Source organism: Bemisia tabaci, chromosome 1, assembly GCF_918797505.1.
Source record: "Bemisia tabaci chromosome 1, PGI_BMITA_v3".
Lineage (NCBI taxonomy): Eukaryota > Metazoa > Arthropoda > Insecta > Hemiptera > Aleyrodidae > Bemisia > Bemisia tabaci.
The window spans coordinates 74893807-74918029 of record NC_092793.1 but is presented as its reverse complement, the minus strand read 5'-3'; the positions used below and the strand labels follow the sequence as shown (position 1 = coordinate 74918029).

At 34.5% G+C, this 24223-nt stretch overlaps 2 protein-coding genes across 14 annotated transcripts in view; one reads left to right on the top strand and one right to left on the bottom strand.

The window, feature by feature from the left end:
- Nucleotides 1-6110, top strand: part of Mp (collagen XV/XVIII-type protein multiplexin) — a 240236-nt gene extending 234126 nt beyond the window's left edge. For all 13 annotated transcript variants that reach the window (XM_072306170.1, XM_019050525.2, XM_072306167.1 and 10 more), the window contains one exon: nt 408-6110. In XM_072306170.1, the coding sequence (XP_072162271.1) occupies nt 408-729 (322 nt within the window). In that variant the 3' untranslated portion in view covers nt 730-6110. The remainder of the gene's footprint in view (nt 1-407) is intronic.
- Nucleotides 5609-24223, bottom strand: LOC109036354 (DNA repair and recombination protein RAD54B). Its single transcript, XM_019050535.2, has 21 exons — nt 24072-24223; nt 23492-23579; nt 22455-22644; nt 21306-21642; nt 20799-20859; nt 20092-20278; nt 18826-19162; nt 17636-17789; nt 16887-17058; nt 16395-16767; nt 15157-15359; nt 14011-14158; nt 13237-13407; nt 12299-12422; nt 11756-11961; nt 11290-11457; nt 10190-10354; nt 8855-8978; nt 8042-8328; nt 7183-7437; nt 5609-6364 (listed from the first exon to the last, which is right to left on the bottom strand). Exons 2-21 carry the CDS (start codon nt 23556-23558, stop codon nt 6284-6286), a joined length of 3810 nt encoding a protein of 1269 aa, XP_018906080.2. The 5' UTR covers nt 23559-23579; nt 24072-24223; the 3' UTR covers nt 5609-6283.

Below are 24223 nucleotides of genomic sequence, written 5' to 3'. Positions count from 1 at the left end.
CAATAGAGATACTGTGGCAAATGTAACAAGTTTTTTTTTTTTTCCTGTTTGTGAAAAGTGTACATAATCAGAATTCTCCAGTCTCAAAACACCACTAGTGATTTGAACTTCAGGGACTGAGATCTGACATCACTAGATAATTACAGTGACAACTCCTTCTGTAGCCTGAACAGTTTAAGGCTTAAAAAGAAAGGGAATAACATTCTTTAGTTACTTGCTAACATTATCAAATATACTATATAATTCATACTTGTTTTCCATATTATTATTTACATTTATCAATTTTACCAACTTCGTCAAGCCCTTCATAAATATACTAATTTTCTAAGCTCAATGGGTACTCTTATGGCAGGATGAATTTTTCTGTTTCATTCTCATCAAATTCTTATACCTCTGTTTGTTCTTAGGGTTCAAAAGATTGCATGGCACGGTGCTTACGAAACTGGAGAGCGGGCTTTAGAAGCCTCTTGTGATGCCTGGAATTCTAACTCAGGGGATAAACAAGGTCTAGCGTCTTCTTTGCTGAGTCACAAATTATTGAGTCAAGATAAATTCTTGTGCAATAACAAGTTTGCAGTCCTGTGCATAGAAGTCACTAGCCAAAGCGCCGAAAGACGTCGCAGAAGACGAAACTTAGAAGTCGATGCCACGGATGAGGATGACGATTTTGAGCTCCAAATGAAAGAAGAGCAGCTTCAAAGCCACTTGAAAGACATTATTATGGAATAAAATTTTTCGATCAAAACATGCTTCCACCAAAAAGGGCGTGTGTGACCATCCACAGGAAAAAAGATCTCAAGTCACAAAAAACTAGTTACAGATATCAGAGCGTAGATGAGTGGTTCACAAACTTTTTGAGATAAAAAAGAAACTCTTAAAAATATAGAGTCCAACAAGTTCATAAAACATAGTTCTGAGGAACAGATATAGAAAATTCTAAGCCGCCACATTTTGAGTGTAAAATTATGATCCAACTTTATGTTCCTTATCAGCACAAAAAGGGAAAATATCAATATTCAATTTTCTGACCCAACTCAATTAAAATATCATCTAAAGGATAAGGTTCCTTTTCCTGTGGATGGTTACATATCTGTTACCGAGGACTTAGGTACCATATACCAAAGCATTAAGTACCTCTATGTTCTACAGAGGCTCATCAACTAATATCAGTGATAATTGATTTTTTTATCTCTTTTATACACAAACTAGGAAATTAATCAAAGATTATTACTAAAATATGGACAAGTTTTATTGTCCAAACAAATCGACTGTTCCGTTGATATTAATTTCTCTCCCTTTTTATTATTATTTATTTCCTTTTCTTTTATATCGGTAGGTATTTTTCGACAAGAACAAAATCTGTGCAATTTAAGCTGAGGATCAATGATTGGACTCAATTCTGAGGGTTCAAATTTTTTTGAATGAGTTTCTTTCGTTTGCATGCTGATTCATGTAGCTATAAGTACATATCATCCTTTTGCAACTCAAAAATAAATAAAAAACTAGGTTTTGCATTTAAGTAAAGGATATTTTGAGTTACCATTGACTGTGCAGAGTGGAACCTGTGCAAAATAGACAAAATTGCTTGTAATATTCTCGTGAACCAGCTTCTGAGTAGTGTAAATAAATAAACCAGCTATTCAATAAGTTTTTCATAACTCAAAGCCGTTTCATCGGTTCTTTTCAGGTTGTAAAACTTAATTTATATGTGTATTTGAGACTGATTTCATTACTAGTCTTAAAAAAATCACTTATCTTTTTTTAGTCTGACTCGCAAAGCATTAGCTTAGAGTAGCGAACACCATGAAATATCTTGAAGCCCTGTTGCTTTTCGGAATTCTGGCCAATCAAGATAGAATTAACAAAGCCAAAAGTGTTTAATGATGTCCGTGTTTCTTTTTTTTCCAACAAACTTTCTTGAAAAAAAAAAAAATTTTATGCCAAATATCCGGAAACCACCAGAATGCTTTGAACAAAGGCCAGAATAATTTTCCAGTATCATCAGGCAAAATCAGTAGGTATTGAACGGCCTTCATTAAAATCAGCATAACTACATCAAACATTGCCTAATTTTCTCTGAAACTTTTTTTTTTTAAACAGAAAACCAAGCAACACTAAAATCTGAAATTTTGTGAATATATTCGTATTCTCCCTAATCCAGGATTAATTCACAAAGAGTTATGCAGAAGAGTGATGTTTTAGTAAAAAGCAGAACATGAGAGGAAATGAGGTCAATGTAACATGCAGTTAGGCAGATTCTGGCCAGATCAGTCCAATTTTAAGAGACAAAAAAATACCCGCTATATTCTGTAACTGTTACTACTGTTGTTCCCTGGATTAAACGCTTAACTGGGGCCTTGTCTCCACGGCATGTTCTCATGAGATTTTTCACAGGGTCAAATCGCGGGGAAAAAACTTAGGTAATTACTTGCAGTTGCCGTCTCCACAGGGTGGGGCTCCAACGTTCTTGCGGCAAGTTTGTGTGAGAAGATAAACTGATAAAAATCGAGTATTTAAAGGTAATTAAGGTAACTTGAAGTTTAATTAAAGTACCAAAGACGATTGACAATGAAAAAAATTACTCAAAGTAAAGGAACATGAACAATCAAGAGAACAACTAAGTATCACACAATTCGCTCTCACCTCTTATTTTTCTCTCAGTTGGTCTACAAGCAAAAGCTCTACAGGAACCAAACTTGGTACTGCAATTAATATCGAGTAATTCAATATTTATTGAAACTTTGTAAGTTAAACAAAAACGGCCCGCAGAGACAAGACCTACTAACTGAATAGTTTTGTGGTGTAGTAATTTCAATAATTTTAACGATAATCAACATTTTGAAATGTTATAAGAAACTCAAGCTGAAGTTCACTGATAACCAACATGTAGATTTGAAAATATCGTTCCCATCAAAATGGCAACTCATTTTATATGTCATCCTTTATGAAATTGTATTTCATTGAACTGAAAAAAAAAAAACATTTCTGCGATACTTAATTTTAATTATTTTACCAGGAGTGTGAACTACTGCCAACCTCTAAGTTAATTTCACTCTTTTTTTAAAGTTATCTGTGAGTTATTTTGGTTTAAAACCTTTGGTTTTAGAATAGAGTTTGCATACTTCTTTCAAAGTGAAGATTGAATCTAAGTCAGGCTGTAAATACCATATTGTTTTCAATTTTTTAGGCTGATGAAATTCAGCCCAATAAGCCAGCCAGAGAAAATTACCTGTGTTCTTTGATGTTATTTCAGGGAATTCTAAGTGGAAAATAATATTAGTGAACCGTTTTTTCGGTGCTTTTTTGAGTTTTGAAGAAAATTGAATCATATAGTTCAATAAATTAAAGGATCTCCTCCTTTCTGTAATTATTTTCTTGGTCTTTTTCTAACTCGCCAAACCATTCTAGTCACTTCTCGTGCCAAAAAAAGAATCTGAGCTCTTGATGTGCCTATTATGGTACATTATAAGACTATGAATATGAATATTTAATATTTAATTTAAGGAGTCAATTCAAAAGCATGTCTATCTTAAAAATGAGATGGCATTTTGTACACTATATGATTCAATTCTTCTGAGCTTTTTGATTCAATTCTTTAGTGTTTTACCTCCGAAGTGAAATTCAACTCAATTTTTGCCAAGTGCACAAACTCTATCAGTCTCATACTCATGTCTCATCATCATAACTTTTTTTATTCCAGAATTTGGAAAACTTATTCCGCAGTGCGTTTACATATATAAGGAACTCAATAATTTGGCGATATTTCTATTTTGAACCTACCCAGGCAGTTATTGAATAATGTAACGGTTCCTATTCTTAGGATAGAGTATTATTTATTTAGCTGGTAAAATTTTTTATGAGTATTCTAATTTCCTGTGTCAAATATTTAAGGTTTCAGCCATTACCAATATTTTAAGAATATTTGTTAAATTCATACAAATGAGAGGCCCTGTACATATTGATATAGGCTGAAGCCATTGAAACCAAACACCTAGCTATTAGTCAAATTTCCCAAGGCTTATTTTCATCCTTCCGTTACTTTCTCTGTTATAATAAGGTAGAGTTCAACTCTCGTTTTCCTTTCTTTTGCTAAAATTTCATATGGATGGCTTAAGTTGAAAATATGTATCTCAGATTGCAATATCGCAAGTCACGGCTTGTTTTTCATTTTTTTAAATGAAAACGAACCGACAATTTCTATCAAAATTTTTTGTGAATTCGTCCCCTTCCAGCCATGCGAAGTTTCAAAATTTCCGCCGCCATTTTTTTTTTTTTTTACAGAGAAATTGTTCAACGAAACTGTCCGAAAATTTCACAGAATTTTTTTTGTGCTGCCGATAAAATTCAGTGAAATTTTCAAGCAGATCAGACCAACAATTTCTCTGTAAAAAATAAAGTAGAGGCGGAAATTTTAAAATGTCACATGGCGCGATTTCTTTGAAGAAATTATCATAGTATCGAGATTTCAAAGCATTGAAATTGAGATATGCATTTTCACCGTACAGCCATTGATACTTTTTTCAGATCAGCTCTTTTTGTTTTGACAAAAAACGTACCAGATCATTTTTGTAAGTTTTCTTCTGTCCAAGCTTTTTAAATAGGTGTTCAAAAAGTTTCTCCTCTGTACTGTTTTTAAAGTATTTAAAACAGATACTATTTTCATCGCTGTGAACAGTCAAAAGAAGTTACACAAAGAGGTGGGTTGGAATTTTATCTGGATTCCATCATATCTTGAAAAATTGCCCTCGGGTCTTTTCATTTATGTTTTTCAAGTCTAACTTAAAACCATACCTCCTCAAAGGAGGGACTCACCATTAAACTTTTTGGGCACAGAAAAAAATATGAGATTTTGATAAGTACAAAAAATAAAAGCTTTAAGTCAAATTAAAAAGAGGAATTAGAATTGAAAAATATGATAACAAGTGTACGGATTTAATCAGAGTCAGCCTCACTACTGCAGACATTGCTTACTTTCTTTTTATGTATTATTTTGTAAGAGATAACTCTCCGATTTAATGAGTACATTTTTTACTATCGAGGCAAATATTACAAAAAGTTTCAAGGTTTTATGCAACTTCGATCTCATTGTTAGTCACAAGGAGTTACAGAGGGAATCAGGCAACATCAATAATGCAGCTAGGCAGATTCTGGTTAAATCTATTCAAATAAGAACTGAAAACAATCAACAATATCCCATTTAAATTTATATTTAAACTTCTCTTTTTTCAAAATGAAACACTCCAACCTCCTATTTTGTAAATTGAATGTTCAAAATCAAGACATTAGATTTTTAGAAACCATTTTATTTCTTTCAACCCCTCTTTTTTGTGCAGAGCTGTTCCGTTTCATTCAAAATTATCTTGAACTTGAAATTAGGTCACTGTAATTTTATAATGTGTAAGTGTCATTGTAAATAAGATCATTTGTAAATATAAAGTCAATTATTTGAGAAAAACCTCTCTTTTACCATTTGTTTTAATCACTGATTTAACCCTCTTATAAGCAGATGTTGAATTTTTTTGCTAATTATATTTGATTTTGCATAATGATAATTAGCTGTAAAGGATTTTGGAAAATTTCGGAGTACACTAACACATTCACAACGAGTTTTTGAGAAAACCTGTATTTCTTGAAAAATGAAAATAACAAAAGTAAGTTTGCACATTACAGAAAATCAAAGAAGCTTTCAAATCCAAAAAAAAAAAAAAAAAATTAGGTAAAAGTAATTAATATTTTGAGAATTTTACTAAAAGAACTCAATAAACATCAACAGACGTTTCACTTGAGTTATTGAATGATGTGGTCAATTACCTTGGAGACAGCACTTTCACTCAAAATTTTAGGGTTAAAACTTAAAGACAAAACAAACTTAATTTGAAAACTTGAACACAAAAAGAGAACATACTATAGCTAGGCACAATTTTTTGTAGCACGGAAATTGAATTAATGTACGTATCACAGCCACCTTAAATAAACGATTCTTTTTTCCCACCTGACGGTCTCAAACGGCAAAAGCTTACTGGCTTAAATAATTGAAAAGGGCAGCATTTAAAAAAAAATATTTAAGTTCACACCAAGAGAGCGATTAATTCTGTACATAAAACTGCATATAATAAACATTCTGACAATAAAAAAATGAACAGGATAAATTTTATTTCTTATGCAGTAAATTTGTGTAAATGGATGCTAGATTTCATCTAAAAAAGAAATTTCAAATAAAGGGAAAAAAATCTGAATCAAAGCTCGATTCTCACGGCCACAGCCCAAACAGAATGCTATGGTGCTACTGAGAGCCAACCTCTGTTGTTGTTTTGTTGTGGAAAATGAAAGTTAAAAATTCGTCCGATGATGAGAGACACAGCATCTGAAAAAGGTACACAAATGAGTTTGAGAAATTTCACTGACTTTTAAAATCTGATGGACCCATTTAGTTTCAAAGCATTCTAATTTAAAATTGTAGGCAGATAGAATGAGATGGAATTCCATCAGTCTATGGAAAATATGTATTCCCGGAAGCCGAGGACAAAAGGGAAAGTATTCATTTCAATTGATTAGTTTTGAAAGTCACAGAATCAAGCTTTGATGGTTCAAGCTTAAAGATTGACAAAAGTTAATAAGATCCGTCCAAGCCTCAGAACTCTACCTTCAATATTAACAGAGATATTTCCCACAAGAAACAGACTACAACAACATCCAGACAGCCATTCATGCATGTTTTACACTGAGCAACCGGAGCGAATACATGTATCACTGAGTGATTAAACTAGAAAAAACCATGGTATTCACTACGGCAAATTTAATGATATTATTTGCTGTGTTTTTTATGAGCGATATCTGCGTTAATACTAAACAAGGAAACATAGCGCTTGAACAGATCTAAATCTTTTTTCCTAATTTAAATGGTGATCCGAAAGTATCGCACTTCCCATTTAAGCCTCAGGGATCTTGTTCTTTGGCAGAAAAGTCCGTCTAGAATCCCAGGTGTGGTTCCCTTTGACCAAGGGGCATTTACAAAATTTCAAGTCTCTATCTTAATTTTTCCACGGGTTGCAGAGACGCTGCCTGGTCCTAGTGGTATGGGACTTTTGGATCATCCTGATAAGCTCAAACCATCAAAACACAAGTCTGTGACTAGCGCAATTGACCCATTTATTGAAAGGATAATATAATTATGAGGATTACCTGCAAGAAATCTGCATCAATAGTTTTGGCATAGTGTTCCCATTGCATTAACTGATTCATCCTGAGAACGTTGGAGGTTGTAGAGCACTCCTCGTCATCGAGGGAGATTTGGCAGTCTCGGTCGTTTCTCATGAACATATCATCTTCTTCTTCTTCAGCCTCTTCAACATCAGGGACGCTCCCTGAACCAGAGCAAGTGCAATTGAGCATATCATGGGTGCTGCTCAAACAATCTGGCTCATAGCGGAATAAATCCTGAAATCGGTTGAAAGATTTGAAAGTTAGTATAAATTAAACTCAAAACGATACTTTCTGCACACTTCAAAGCGTCATAAATCCGGGTTTGGTTTACTTCCAGGTGTTTTCGGTCTTGAAATATTTGTAGAACACTCCTCTATGTTCTGGTATAAATAAACCAATTTTGAAATTGTGTGAACTCAGGACCCTTTTCCAGAGCGCAGTTGCAACTAATAAAATAATAATATTATAACAATTGTTAATTTTTCATGGAGTACAAAATTTAGACCATGTCAAGTTTCTTATGTACTAGGTACATCAATTAAGTATCAATTGAATTAAAAATTAAAACATTCTTTTAGTGAGTAAAATACCTTTACATTCTTTACATTTTTCATTACATTTTTGTACAAAATTCAAATTGGATGACGGCATTATCAAATCCTTTCATAATTAATGGCCAATTAAAGGTGAATTTTGAATGAAAAAAGTATTACAGAGAAAAATTAGGACTCCTCCTTTCCATAAGGAAAACAATCGACGAAAATGTTTTCAACCAGTAAGGCTTGAATAGGATTACTGATGGATACAAATTATTTATTCGAACATCAATGTAACTTACTTTTAACTCTTCAATTGACAATCGAACATGAGAATTATTCTTCGGGTCTACAACAGCGGAACTAATTCCAGTTTTGCTGATCTGTCTTTGCAAGATCTTCTCTTCGATAGTGCCCGCGGAGAAAAGCCTATAGATGAAAACGGATTTCTTCTGACCGTCTCTCCAAATTCGAGACATTGCTTGCAAGTCTGTTGCAGGATTCCAGTCAGAGTCAAAAAGAACTAATCTTGAGGCTCCGACTAGATTTAATCCTACACCCCCAGCTTTTGCACTGAGCAGAAAGACAACTAGAAAAAGAAAGAGAAACAAGTTGAAACTCAATACAACTAGCTTGTAAAGTGTGTACCTGCCTAACACTGTTATGAATATTATCAGAAGTAATATTTTTGTGATTGAAGGAAATTTAAGCTTGATAAAATTTAAAATGTTTGCAGGACATGCTTCGAAATTGCTGACACGGTATTGTACGTAAATATTCTAGATTGCTTGGTGAAAAACAAATTGGGGGTTTTTTCTTGCTGATTTTATTTACGATTCATGCTGCAAAGCGCCAAAACGAATGGCGAAGCTTGAAGTGCACCTGAAGAATGGCTGTGAAGAGGTACCATAGTGAGACAACCGTATGGAATTTGAGGATAAAAGACAGATGAAAATTACTTGAACTGGAATAAGAAGGGGTTGCAATGATTACATTTGCATCTAGATTTTTAGGGTTGCATGATGACGTAGAGAGTTTGAAAAAAAAGGGGCAAACCCTTTCATCATGAGGTATAGGAGCCTGCATGATAAGCAAATGATTTTACTCGTACTTACAGTGATCCTTGTCAGAGTTGAATCTATCCACTATTGGGATTCTCTGAGCTGCTGGGGTTGTACCATCTAACCTCAAATACTTATACCGGTTTCTATCACAAAGAGTAGCCAGCAAGTCCAGAGTCTGTGAGGAAAATTTTAGAAAATTGAATTAAAAAAAATCACACACATATTGAGCAAAATATTGTAAAAATAGGTCCAATTTCTGCAGCTTTGTGGCTGTGACAAATAAAACATGCAGACTTGAAAAAGAGTTCAGACCAAAACTTGGATCAATAAGAATTTATGAAGACTCAATTGGCTTTTGCCTATGTATAGAAAGTCAAAGATTAGATAACAAGATGGTAATGAAAGAATTGACGCCAATCAGCAACTGAATTTATTCCAAGCTCTGTTAGTGTCTTTAAGGTGATTTAATGGACGCCATTTTTTGTGTCAGAGTGAAATGCGACATATCGCATCGATTTGTTCCATAATTTCAGCTACTTGTCATTTTTTTTAATTTTGAGATCGCATTTCTGTTGTCATGAGACTGAAAAGTTCATGTACCAAATTTGACACAAAAAAACTCAATGTATTGGAGGCAGGGTTTTTTCAGAGGAAAAATAACGCATTCGAGTGCAGCTTCGATATCAGTATCAAATGGTATATTTTTCCTCTAAAAAAACCCTGCCTTTATTACGTTGAATTTTTTTGTCAAATTTGGCACATGAATTCTTTAGTCTCATGACAACAGAAGTGCTATCTCAAAATTCGAAAAAAAGGACGAGTAGCTGAAATCATAGAACGAAGTGATGCGATATATTGCACGTAGCTCTGACACAAAAGATGGCGTCCATCGAATCACCTTAACCACAAAGCAGGTAAGTTAATAAACTATTAGAGAGCAAATAGAATATCTGTTATTTTTATTTAGCGACTGTGGAACAGAATGCAAAAATTATTTGGTAGGTCTACCGTTTCACTCTAAAATTTTGCAAACTTATTGGTTCTCTCGGGCTCCAGCCATGATAAATTTTACTCGGGGAAGCTTCAGCGTATTTTAGCAGCTAGATATAATGCAATTCTTAAATTAAAAGTCAACTTTTAGAAGAAGAACAGTATAGTTTGTCCCTCCAGACATTAATACAAGGTCTACAAGCTTGATGAAGCTCTCCAGTAAAATATTTTATATTTGTGACTCTGTGATTACTAATAAAATACTATTAAAAAAACAAAAGAATGGACTTTTGAAAAATGTGATGAATGATGAAGGTATATAAATGATATGATGAGTTAGAATATAAAACACGGATCATCATCAACTACATAAAATTGGAAAGGAAAAAAACTAACTTGAGTAGAATATGAGACCAGGACGATTCTTTCCTTAGTGGTTGCTCTTAATTCTGCAAGAAGGTTGTCTATGACAAGGAATTTGGAAGAATATTGAGTCAAAGGTGTGTCCGATTCCGTTTCCTCTTCGGGTAACATATTATTGAGGAAATTTTTCAAAGATTCCTGAAAAAATAAAATTAAAAGAAAAAATAATAAATGAAATTTACCGACAGATTTGAGTTTATCCTGCTTTCTTCCTATTTTAATAGTTTTGCATATGCAATTAAAGATTGACAAAAACAAACATGGAATTGTTTTCTTGGCTCAATACTCAAGTAAAAAAACTTAAGAACAATGTGACATATTTCTTAAATCATGCTTCAGGTTTGGCGAATATGGAAAATAGATGAGCGCTAGTATCTCAGTGAGCCATAGAGGTCTACGGCTCGTGATAATTCTTCTGGAACTGAAGTTGATAACTTTTGGAGAAGTTCTTATTGATGAAATCAAGGGCTTCCAAACAATTATTTAGGAACTTTGGGAACCTACAGAGATTTTTCAATGACTTAAACATTTTTTAAAAAGGCCTTGAATAGGATAGTATCAAGAATAGAAGTGTCCTATTGCAATTTCATTTTACAATGTTCCCTGAGAAGAGAGCAATGGATAACATCAAACCGATGCTTTTCAACATTATGACTCACCTTCTGATGTAACTTTCATTACATCAATCATCATAGGTTTTTTACCAATCTTCCTCCTTGAAAGAAAGAAAAGAAAAAAAACACCAGATGATATAAAATTATATGAGTTCCAAATGAACTTGGACAATCTCTCTGGACTTGACAGTTCAAAAAGAATTCAAGTACAAAATTGAAGAACTTTCAAACTCATTACAGACCCTGCAGTTATTGAAAATTTTGGGCAAAATTGCAAGAAGTAGGACTCCAAAAACTTTCATTACTTTGTTGTTGGTTGATTAGTCTGTCTATAATTGCATTCCATCCCTTGAATTACCCCTTTCCTTTGGATTACGGTTTTTATTTTGTGGATATGTTGCATAATTACATACAAGCAGAGCGTTTTGTGAGAGGAGAAAAAACAAAACCCAATCCTACCTCTTGAAAATAAAAATCCTCAGATTCTTTCCGTTTCAGCAAGAATGGATGATTACATATTTTCTTCAGGGCTGTGATGACCGATAAATGCTTTATACCTGAGTCAGAGCCAGGCGCAGCTAAGTTCCGATCTTCCCAGTATTGAACGGTGGCTTCATAAAGATCTTGCTGAAAAAAATTCAAACACCCAAAATCAATGATGAATACAGACTTTCACTTAGCTAAACACAATGCCACAGATAAAGAAGTCTTAAGTTTGCCAAATAACCAGGCTTTTAACTTGAGAAAAAAAAGAAGGAGGAGAAAGGAAGAAATGAGGAGAGAGAGAGGAAAGAGGAGAAAAAAAGAAGAGAACCATACCAAGCAAATTCAAATTATTTCTCTTAACTTCACTTGTGTACAGTAAAAATTGTTTATCCTTAATTAATCTTAAAGGAATATTGAAGAGGCATGACAAAATCTTCACCTGAAGTTTAGTTGAGGAACAAAATATGATCATTTCATGTTTATTCGGCAAATATTTGTCATTTACATCCTGTGTTCTCCGGAGAATGAAACCACTGCTTAATTCATTCAGTTCTGCAGCTCTCTCTTCACCTAGCTCCTGAGCATCCTGGTCTATGCCTGGTTGACGAGAAAATGTGATAGGGTCTGCATACTGTCTCTTAAATTCTGAAATGGTTTTAAGACAATGCAAAAAATTAGGATTAAATTTCGATGAAGTGAAAATAACATACATACTGATTCAAAATCAAGACTGAGCCCCCGACAAATAAGTGTTAGCTGGTGATGATGGTATTAAAAAAATTATAAAATAGAAGTTTACAAAGTGCATTCAACATAGAGAATTGTTACTTCCAGCACGCTACTTCTTCATTTTTTTTCCTTCAGTATTCTTGAACGGCAATTTTGAGGCTCTTAGTGCATTTTATGTTTCTTGTGTATGCTAAATTGCAGGTAAGTAGATAAATAACACACAAAAAGTGAAAGAGGACAAAACTGGCTTTACCTAGTGGTGAACCTAGTATTCCAGGATTGACAAAATTGACTAAAGCATAAAATTCTTGAAGATCATTTTGGATCGGAGTTCCTGTCAATAAAATTCGCCGCGAGCAATCAAGTTTATTCAAGCACTAAAAATAACAGAAAATAAGAGATTAAACGACTTGACTTTAGAGACACCAGAGGATTTTTTGTTGACTGATGAACAATTGATGCAATTTGAAGAGAGCACTAATCTCAGATAAAATGTGACTAGGTTTAAATGAGGCACAGATTCTACTAAAATCCATTCTGGTCACATTTTACACTATGTGGTTTCCTTTCAAACTTTGTCAACCATCTTCTTTCCTGACAAACTGTTTGGTGAAGGTAACGATGCACAGAGGACGCGGCTCACGCAGTCCGATATGAATCGTATTTATGCAAACCTACAGATTAAGTACGTAGGTACAAAAAAGAACGATACTGAAACAGCCGATGAAAATCTTCATTACGTCAAAAATATGTTAAATGAAAGGTCATTACATAAAGATATTCATTGTAAAATTTAAGAAATATTCATATAAAACTAAAACTTTGAAATCTCTTAAGCTAATGCTTCCTTCAGCATCTGGTGAAATTAAAGAAAAACCAGAATTGTAACGGTCATCTTTTTTTATTTGAGCTAAAATATCATAATCATGCATTCGAAACCTCATTTCAGAACATCAATTTTGCCAGTGCATTTCGTCTGACTTTTTAACTCTCTGCATCTCCTTGAGTCAAGATTTAAAAAATTGTTAAAATACTAAAAGCTAGAATACATAATGTTCTTCTTAGGCTTGTTTACAGTTCACCGACTATACATGACTCCTGACGATGACTTACTGCATTACTAAGCCTTACAAGCCCCTAAACTCAAAATTAAACCTACAAGGAAACTTGAAAGAGTTAAGAGATACTTACTGTTGCAACTTTGATATTTGTATTTTTCAATCGGTGTCCTTCATCGCATATGAGAAGATCAAACTTGATCTCACTTAAGTCTTCAGCCGATTTAACGTACATCTCGTAGGATATTATTAGAACAGGGTTTCTGTTCGCTGGTAACTTGCAATAATCACGGGCTTTGTTCTTCTGTAAAGGGAGATGAAATATGAAAATGAGATTTTCTATTTTTTAAGACATGAAGTTCATGCAAACTCGGAAAAAATGACACAAGACAATTGGACTGCATTTTGCAGTTTGGAACTACAGTTTCTGTTTCAGTTTAGAAACAAGGTGTATACCATTAGTTTCTCTATGCACAAAAGTGTTTTTACCGCTGAGCTAGAAATTCTAGTTCCGCATTGTAAAATGTAGTCCAAGTAGCACTAAGCGACAGTTTGTTTCAGATTTGTAGAGGAAAAAGGAATTTTTAGAGTTAACCATATAACGGGCTTGAGGGGAGGGATTCACTTGAAATCAGAATTGACTAAAAGCAGCAAAATAAGTGACGGCGGGTAAGAGTGGGGAGTAGCAGAGTGTCTATTCTCGGCAGATCGAGGCATTAAGCAACGACAGCCTCTACTGCGTCAAAACAAAAGCACCTGCGAGGACATGGATGGACTGTTATACTAACGTTTCCAAGAATTCCTTGATTGTTCAAAAAAAATTTTCAACTGTGTGCTGCTGAATTTTATTTTAGCTAAGACCCTTGATAACAGGGAAATTATATGATAGACAAAAACTCAAACGTACTTGGTCAACAACAAAGACTTTGATTCGGTGACTGCCTAGCCATCGTATGAATTCATTCTGCCAGTTTTTGGTTAAACTGCTCGGTGTGACAATTAGAACCCTTTTACACAGCGGCTCACCTTGATAAAAGTTTTGTCTGAGCATCGTCCTGAAAAACATTGCAAACAGTAGTTGAGATTTTTTTTCTTCTTGCATACAATAATTAACTGAGCGATTGGATCTTGTGTAAAAATGCATTACATATATGATAGTGGTTGAAGTAAAGCATAAGCTCAAAACCAGGGTTGGAAAAAATGAAGAATTTAAAACAAAATCTGATGAAGTTTACCAGCGCTGTTGCCAGTCTTAAAAATGATACGCTTCAAAAACTCATAATGGACCACTAGATAAGGTACCAATTCAAGCACTCAGATACATGTTTTTCAACCAGAATTCCATGCAAAACACGATTCTTGCATCAAAAATTACTGAAATCAACCCCTAACTAAGATATCAACATTTTAATTTTACAATGGTTGCAGGAAATTTCAATTGCCCAGTCACAAGAAACTCAATACTCTATGTGAGTCAAATAGCGCCTTACAACAGCAGTTCGGCAGTTGCAGTTTCGGCATGCTTCTCAATCAAGCACTGTTCCTTTCCCAATTTTTATCGTTCAAAAAGTAGACAATTTGTTACAGCTGAGCCAAAGCGTCATGATTGAGGCTACTGTATTTTTGTATTGCAGAGACTGCTATGGTAACGTTTAGTGCGCGATTTGACTCACACAGACCATTGAGTTTTCATGAGCGGGAAGTTTGAATTCATGAGTCAAAAAACATTAAATATCTTGTTCAGGAGTTAATTTCAGTAACGTTCGTTGCGCGAATTATGTTCTCCGTGAACTTTCGGTTGAGGAACAAGTATCAGAATGCTTCATATTGTACCTCGTCTAGTGGTCCATTTGATTGATAATAACAATTAAGACTTGAAATTTTGACCCAATGTTCTTGAGAGTATTGCAAAGCATTTTTTTTTAAAATCTGAAAACAGAGTTTTTTGAGTAGGTACAGATAAGTTTTTTGTTGTACTGAACTATTCCCGTTTCCACCCTAAAAGTACATTTGCCTAAATTAATCACAAGTATACTGATTGAAGAGGAATTACCAGATTACTGTGATGGATTGAAGAGTCTTTCCAAGGCCCATTTCATCTGCAAGAATGGCTCCGAGGTAGTTGATATCTCTCACTCCAGAGACACAGCTGAATAAAAATTTGACACCTTCTCTTTGATGATCACGAAGCACTCGGAGTAAGAATGATTCAATTGAAACGTCTACCACGGGCCTATGATTTTCATTAAATTTCCACTGGAAATTCAAAATTTCATTAGGGAATACAGTCAAACCTTGGTTATCCGACGCTCCGTCATACAGCACTTCAGTTAAATGGCAAATATTCTATGGTCATTTTGGTAATTTTCAAGGACATTTTTTCGATCCTCAGGCCAGTTTCTACAATTTTTTGTGTTACTTCTGATGTATTGTGTAGATTTTCAATTATTTGGCACCAGCCTGCGCAACGCGCATTGCAGGATAACCAGGGTTCGCCTATATAACTGTAATGTAGTGCTAATGAATATACAATGGTATGTACTGTTTACTGAGAAGGCCATGAGAAAAAATTATACAAATGCTAAAATGAAAGGAAAAATTACTAAAACCAAGCATGATGAAAAAAAATTAAACCTTTGACTGTAGTAGAGTTTTATCTTATCACTGATAAAATATGATATTATCACTTTTCAGTGTGAAAAACTTTTCGAAACTAGCCAGACAATAAGAAAAAAAGGCAGTATATAATATATGACTATTCAAAGTGATGCAATTGGGCAGATAACACACTACTGAGACAGACAATAAACTATTTATTTACTCATACGGCAGGATTGGCTTATTTTATTGTGAGCCATACATAATATTTCAGAGGCCCCGAAAATTTTTTATGACAAAGCAGGAAACGTGGCATTCAGTGAGGACTTAATAGACATTACTGCTGCACTAATTTTACCAATACAATGTTAACTCAAAGCCCCTAATTCCAGAGCACAAAGCAAACTAATGAGGTTACAACAACTGGATGAAACATTCTTACATATGAATACTTCAAGCCATGATGTAAAGTTATCATAAAAGAGTTATTAAGAAAGATATAGTTAATACAGTGCACTTAGTATAGTAGTCAGCACAGTCAAAGAGTTATTATGTTACTTGGGAGTTATATGCCATTGTGAAAAAAATTGAGCTTAATATTTTTGTCCTTGCAGACCTCAATCAATGACAAGAAATGCAATGATCATGTAAAAAACGAAGATTTTTAAAAGATGTAATTGATAAATTTCTTACCTGATGTTCATACGATGGTTTTGGTAACACCAAAGGTTTCAGATTCTGCATGCTAATGGCAGACTTCCCACGACTGAAGAGTGGCACGCACCTCTTTGCTGTAGAAGCGACAACTTTTGGGTAGCTGCGGGTCTTCCACTCCGGCGATTTCTCTGCTGAATCACTGACCTCTTGTAAAATCTCCACTTCTTTGGATGCAATGACGAAACGACTTCCACTTTCGACGGAATCAATTTTAGATCGCCCTAGCACCATTCCATTGGTTTTCTTGAGCTCTCCTACTTTAGTTTCTACATTAAACTCAAGGATGCCATCTTCCTCCCATGTTTTATTCTTCTTCGTCGAGACTTTCGCCATCATAACATTAAATTTTCTGTAATTGTAAATTAAATTTCTAACTTTTGAGATTAATTATAATTGCTGATTTAATTTATTTACAAATATTACACTTAAAGACGTATGTACATTTAAAAGGAACAGACAAGACCTCACCTAAAATTATTTGATGGGTTTGCCGTATTGCATTCAGTGCTTTGAGAAACATTGGAAGGCAAAAAGTCTGGAGTAGGGCTCAAGTCTTCAGATTCTGTTGGAGTTGAAAGTAAAGCTAGAACATCTTGCACTGATCGCTTGCGGGTGACTTCATTTTTTTGTTGGGCAAGAGCTGAAATTTTTGTAGACATAGATTAAAGTTTATTGCAACACCAGGTTATAGTTGAAAAGAACAATAGTAATTTTAAGCAAATGGATTCAGGTCAAATTTCTAATTCCAAAACAAATTTTCAGATTTCAAAAATAAAAATAATAGGTGCATGTATTTTGCTTCTCCTTATCAGAAACCATTTCACAGATTTGCGAAAATACATTTTTTCTTAGGTATGTTTTGCTACTTTTAACTAATAATAAGGTAAAGGATCCGTCAGAAAAAGTTTATTTTTCTTCGACTAAAATTGAAGCATTGAGTGCAGAACTTTCAGCTGTCACTTATCAGTTACACTGTTCCAGAATTTTTACTGCTCATCATTACTTCGAGTTCTCTGACCCCCTGAATTTTCATTTCTTATCACACTGCGTTCTGCCGTTCTACTGGGCCAACTGCCAACTTCCACGATTTTTGTACCTGTCCTGTAGAATAGCCCCTAGCCTACTCTGTGAAGATTTTGGAAATATGATCAAAGTTTCTATACATCACGTGATGAAAATGTCTTTAAACTTGGAAAATACTTCAGAAATTTACTTACAGGGTGCACAAGAAATTAGAGAAGTGGTTGGAGTTGATAGACTTCCACCTGATGAGGGTTCCACACAGGTACTTTTGAAAGTCGTAAAAAGGCTTGGCTTTGGAGCACTGTTTACAATTTCTGTATTAAGAGGCTTTACTTCTGTTTTAACCGTCTGAAAAAAGAAAACCATGAAATTAAAATCCAAATTAGCATCAGAAAGGGTTTGCAGCGCATTCAGATAAAATACCGTCCAGTACTGTAATAAAATAAAGAGACCATTACATTATGAAAACAACGTGTCACGCACCTATAAAAGCCAGCAAACCAAATTGTTGCCCTAACAAGAAATTCGTTAGGAGTAAATGCACTTGTGACCATTGACAAGGCTTTTTTACACAAAGGCAAAATTTTCAGGAGAGCTATTTCTGCTGTGGTAAGTTGACAGATTGGTCAGATTAGCAGAATCAGTCTAACTGCATTTTGCGCTGCCTACTCCCTTCCAGAGTTTTAAATTTATGTAGAGAGCCAAAAGACATAAAACCTCAAAACTTTCTGTGAATTGCCCTGGATTATGAAAAATATACCTACTCACAAAATTTTAAGTCAGAATGTTACTTAGTTTTCTGTTGGAAAAAGAAAATGAGGTAAGGTTTGATGTAGTTAGACTGATTCTGGTAAATTAATAAAACTAATAATTCAGTTTTCAAAAAAAAACATGCTCTGGTTTCTAGAAAAATACCCTGCAAGTGGTTAGGTTTATATTAATTTCAATAAGAATTGCAAAACTAAATTTCGTTTTGATAATTCACAGATCAGAACAAAGTAAATTAAACCTTGGATGGCTTGCCCTCAAAATTAAATTTTTTAAACTACACACTTTGAACTTCAATTGCGTCATCTTCATGCTGAAATTTTTGTGAAATAGTCCTCTTAGCAGTGGTACCAATCCCTTAAATTTGAGGTTTCCACCAATAAGGAATAGACTCTCCTCTGGATTTTTCCCTAAGAATGCCCTGCCATCTTTCCTGCTTTAGCCGCCTCCATTTGTATGTTTAATTGAGATTATCTTGGCTCCTATCGGATCAAATCACCTAATTTTTTGGTTTTGGCCTTAATGATAGCTGATTAAAGTTTCATTCAAATGTACCGAGAGCCAGTAAGCTCCTATCGGTGAGCAGGGCTTTTGCAGAAAAAAATAATAATCACACCTCTGGAGGTTCAAAGGAACTGGGAGGCTTGAAGTGTTTCCTGGTCATTGGATTTATTTTTGGAAAGGTAGTTTCGGATGATTCGTGCAGATTTTGAGTTTTGGAGGATGAAACACTGTTAATCGGACCCAAAACATCAACGACTTTCCCTCCGATACTTAAATATTCTTCATCTTCCAACATCTCCATCTTGAAATTTGCTTTGGTCCCTAGGATTTTGCCTTTATCATCCTTCAAAGTTGCTAGTTTCTCATCTAGGTCGATCAGCAGCGTTCCATCGCCATCCCAGGTTTTGTGCTTCTTTGTGCTTGGTCTTCCAAAGACAACTTCATAAATTCTGGAATTTTAAAATTGGACACTTCAATTATAAAAAGGACTTGACAGATATCAAACTGTTTTTTTTTTTTTTCTTTATTTTTATTTTTAACCATGAGGTAAAATGAATTAAATCACAATAAGGCATCAGCGTTGATGACAGTTTCTAATTCCAGAAACAAGGACTTCCAAATACAACGATTTCCAAGACTTAGAAAAAACAGGGTGTCTACAGACTGAAAAGAAAGGATTTCCCTGCCTTTTCCAAGTTTCTCTTGACCAAATAATTCTTTCTGATTTTCCACATTGACAATTCGCATACTTAGAACTGAAAATTATCGACTTATGACATTAATTTCACTGCTAATGCTAGAAAAATGTGAGCATTATCTCTTCAGATGTTAATCATTCAATGGACTAGAACTGCAATTATTCTTCATCAGAACTTATATCTCTGTTCACTATTTAAATTGTAACTCAGAGCATTGAACCCCCAACCAGATTGAGACTCAGTTTGATTGTGTGGGCAGTGCTGATATTTTTTCAGATTTCAAGTTTCAAGATAATCTTTCTGATGTTCTTCACAAAATTCCATGACATTTACCTGATTTTCCTGACCAGATAAAATTCCCCAACAGTTTAATAATTGGCGTAAATTAATTGAAAACTGTCACCACCCTTTTTTTCTCCATGGGTGAAAAAGACATGGAGTCAATGAGTCAAATATTCAATGCTCATCCTATCAGCGCTGAAGATGACTTTGCACAAATCACTTCAAGCATTCAATTGTATATCAATCAATCAATTGTACCTATAGCGATCAATTGTAATCAATTAATTGTACATACTCTTGAAACTTGATAAAGATTCATGAAAAGAGCAACAAAGTTAAGAGGAAAATAAGTCAAATCTGATATTTTGAAATCAATGAAATAAGGGGCAAATTAAAACCTTGTATTATTGGCTGTTTTGCTTGATTCTTGATGGTGATAACTGCTGGACGAATTGATGTTGGTCGAATTACAATTTTCAGCATCATTTTCGAATTCACTATCCAAGAAAGCTGGGTTAGGCTGCTTAGCAAAAATTTTTTGCTTAGAGCAAAAATTGTTCCCTGTTGTTGATGACACAGATGATCCTGTAGGGCGGAGAAAAAATTAATGGTTTCTGCACTTAGGTTGCATGCAAAGAGTAAAGGCTTCATTATAAAGAGGGTTAAACCCCCCCCCCCCCCAAATATATATATAGAAAACAATGCGCAATGAAAGGTATAAAAGTAACATTCTGAGTAAGGTTGATACTGTTTCTTTCAACGAAAGATTTTACAATGCTCCGAAAAGTTAATTAATTTGAACAAATTACTTGCTGTAACAGATGTTTTCGTTTAAAAAATTTGGAAGTTCTACAAGGAAATTTTTGAGCCGTTTCAACTAAAATGATCTTATTTTAATTGAATGAGAGAATGACTGAAGAGATAAACCGCAAGAAAATGATCTTTGGTGAAAAATCAAAAATTGAGTCACACAGGAGTCTGAATTTTAAAAATGAAGACTGCACTTAAATGCCCCCCCTTTTAGCTTGTTGAGTTCCTGTGAATGATTTGATCATAGTGTAGAAAAACAATTTAAAAAATTAAAGTGAAGAATTATTTGTCTCACCGGCAAATAGATCCTCTGTTTCAGATGTTCCATGGTCATTGAGCCTCTGTTTTGGCTTGACCTGTAATAAAAAAAAAAAAATTGAGCTGCGAAGATTAGAGTAAATCACACTATTACACTAAAACTATCTTAAATGTCACAGGCTGAAGTTGCTCCCTTGTGTCGTTTAAAATGTTAGTGACGTGCAACAGCTGAGCTGAAGTACAGAGATTGAGGTTGCCATATACCGCAGAGACTGTTATGATACAGTTCAATACATGATTTGACTTGGGTAAAATTTTGCTTTTACATGAGCAAAAGGTTGGACTTCACCCATCAAAAAGCGGTAAATATTCTTATTAGAAGTTAATTTTAGTGATATTCATTGCTTGAGTCGTGTTTTACAAGAAATTATGATAATAAGATATTTCAGGCATAACTATCAGAATGCTTAAATTTGCACCTTGTCAAGTGGTCCATCATTAAAACCAAGTATCTGCATTAATTAGTTGATTGATTCAAGCTTACCAGACTTGTCGTCCTTGACGATTGGACTTGACAGGGTTTTTTTGAGAGAGGAGGATTATACAGATTTCCAGCGCTCCTTTTTGATGGATTCTGCTTAACAGGCTGACATCTATTTTCACTCAGAAGACCAACGACATCAACAACCTTACCACCGATGTTCAAGAAATTGCCACTTTCCAACTCATCAAGTTTGAATTTGCTTATTTGGCCTAGGACTTTACCATTACTGTCTTTCAAAGTTGCTGTGTTTTTTTCCACATTGACAAGCAATGTGCCATCACCATCCCAAGTTTTGTGTTTTTTTGTGCTTGGCTTCCCAAAAACAACTTCATACAGCCTGGGAAAATGGTAAAAAAAAAAAAAAAATGATAATAAGATAACCAAGTTAAGTTACAAGGGTAAAAACTCTGAAAAAATAATATAGTAGTCAATCAAGACGTAGATAGCTAACTTGCTCATCAAGGCAAGTAAAATATTGATGGACTGCAATATTTATCTACTGTATTAAAAGGCATGACATAATTCTTTTGGAGCATTATCCACAATATTAAAAGATAAAATGTGTACCCAGCATGACCAACAAAAAGATAGTACACAGCCATAGACTCCTTGAAGAAAACTGATTTTAGTGAGGAGGAGCAAGGGGGGCTATTCACCACAAATCAATTGATTCACAGTGGTTTTTGCACACACGTTCGGTATCAAGAGAGATTTTCTCAGGGTTTTTCATGAAAATAAAGCAGAGCTGCTGTTCTACGACCAATTTGTTCTTAATTTATTTTGAAATAATATTTAAATGAATGTAACAGAAAGTTTCCTGGGATGGATGTTACTTTAAACAAAATTCTTTTCACATTGTGCTTTGCTGATAACCAAGTGGTTATTACTCAGGATGATGCAGAATGCATGGATCAAAAGATGCGGGAATGGAGCTTAGAAGTGATAGAAGTGCTTAAATCAGCAAGGACGACATGACAGCGAGAGGATATCGGCCAAATATTGAGTTAGAAGATGGCTCAGATATCAGTGCCTGAGAACAACAAAAATACCTAGGAGTAAGCTTCACATCGGACGGCGGAGGCAAATTCATTATGTGCTTGTTAAAAATGACAAGACAAAGAAGTGATCTATCCCTGACTGACAACTTACTTTTCTGTTCCTTGAGTTGAGCTTGGACTTAGTGCGCAAGGATTGCCTTGAGCTTTTTTAGCCTCATCGGAAAATGGTGAAGTTGAGAGGGAAAAGTCAGTATCCGAGTCTTGTGAATCAGACAATAGACTCAGAACGCTTTCTCTTGATCGAGCAGCTCCTGAAATATTCTTTTCTGAAAAATTTCGTCCTGAGAACAAAAAAAGAGGCTAAATGAGAAAAATTCAAAGACACAAAATTTTATTGAAAACAAATGGGCATTTGATCTTTCAATTTTATCACAATATTTTAGCAGCGAAGGGAAAACACCAAAAAATGCAAACTAACTTGCAAAAATAACTAAGCCTCTCACCTTGAGGAGTGGGGCATTTACCAGATGAGTAGTATGGCAATTTTTAGGCGACACAAAGGTAATTGAGCCTGGAGGATCTTTATTTTCTACATTTTTCAAAATGTAGGAATTCAGGAGTGCAGAAAACACTCAAATGCATGAGCCTCAGCTTATATGATCTGAGAAAATTTTACAAATGAATTTTTTTTGTTCCTTATATCTTATATTTTTTCCCCTCTCTGAACCTTTAGAGATAAAGAAAAACAGAAAAGCGCGCTGATTTTAGAAATTTTTGGGCTCAATGTGTGTTTAAGATCATTGAGCAGAGTGGGGGCATTTATCATCAATAAGGAAATTCAAAACCTAATACTGCGACTTTTTTCCTTACCATAGAACAATCTTCACCTCTTCAGATCTGTTATTGAAAGACTGCATAGCTGAGATCAATGCCTGATTATGTTTTGGCTGCACACTTAATTTTGATTATAACTTATCCGTGGCATCCACAAAAAAGTGCTATTATCCTGACCTGTTTATAGTTGGGAAACACAATTCCATGAGTTCCCAGAATAGGTATATACCCTTCAGAATATGAGCTTGAATGATTCAAAAACCCTTGGTTAAGATGCTAAATTTTTGTGTCTTTCAATGACTTCTTGGGAAATCCAAAAATTTTTTAGGAAGAAAGCTACAGATGAAGTCTTACCAAACGGCCCAGATGGAGCTTGCGATCCTGTGGCAGAGTTTCGAGAAGGTGCTCCAGACTTTCGCATTTTCGAGATCTTCAGGTAATGCTGAAAAATAATTGGAACATTAAAAAATTGTTTTGAATCAAATACCCCACCTCAGTGACTCCTGAATTTTTTCACTGTACTATCTCTAAACTCTTCAGGATAGTCTCTAATGTTGAAAGGTTCATATGAATAGACTGAATTCTAATTTTTTAGCTGTAGATAGTGGATAAGATTTGGTGCAAACTGAAGGTTCAACAAGTTATGATGCATTGTCTCATCCTCTAGCCTCACTTTCCAGAACTTCAGTTACGCATCGATCATTACCTATTTAAATCTGTTGCGTACTAGTTCCTAAATAAAGGGACTCTAGTTCCTAATATTTTGGAGTCAATACCATACATGCTGCTAAACGTTGTATCATTTTAGAATAAAACAGAAATACTATTGTTCAGATCAATTTTTAAGAAAATACTTAATGATTTTCATAAACAAGAAATGAACTATGATTAAGTGTTGGAGTATTTTGATTTTTAAATGGAACTTTTAACATACCTGCTTGGGATATATCTACTGTGCGAAAGTATTGAGCAACGCAAAGCCTATTTCTTCATTTTAGTGGATATAAATGAAATATTCTATGCTGTTTTTAATTAATTATGATCATGATCAAAAACTGCAGACGGATCACGGATTGATAAGAATTT

What these genes read in the sequence shown, in the direction of transcription:
- LOC109036354 (XM_019050535.2), bottom strand. Translation starts at nt 23,558, where the DNA reads ATGCGAAAGTCTGGAGCACCTTCTCGAAACTCTGCCACAGGATCGCAA. An exon ending in AAAACAGCCAATAATACAAG is followed by an intron (nt 19,163 to 20,091) that starts GTTTTAATTTGC and finishes TTAAAATTCCAG; the next exon opens with AATTTATGAAGTTGTCTTTG. An exon ending in CAAATATCAAAGTTGCAACA is followed by an intron (nt 12,423 to 13,236) that starts GTAAGTATCTCT and finishes TGTTATTTTTAG; the next exon opens with TGCTTGAATAAACTTGATTG.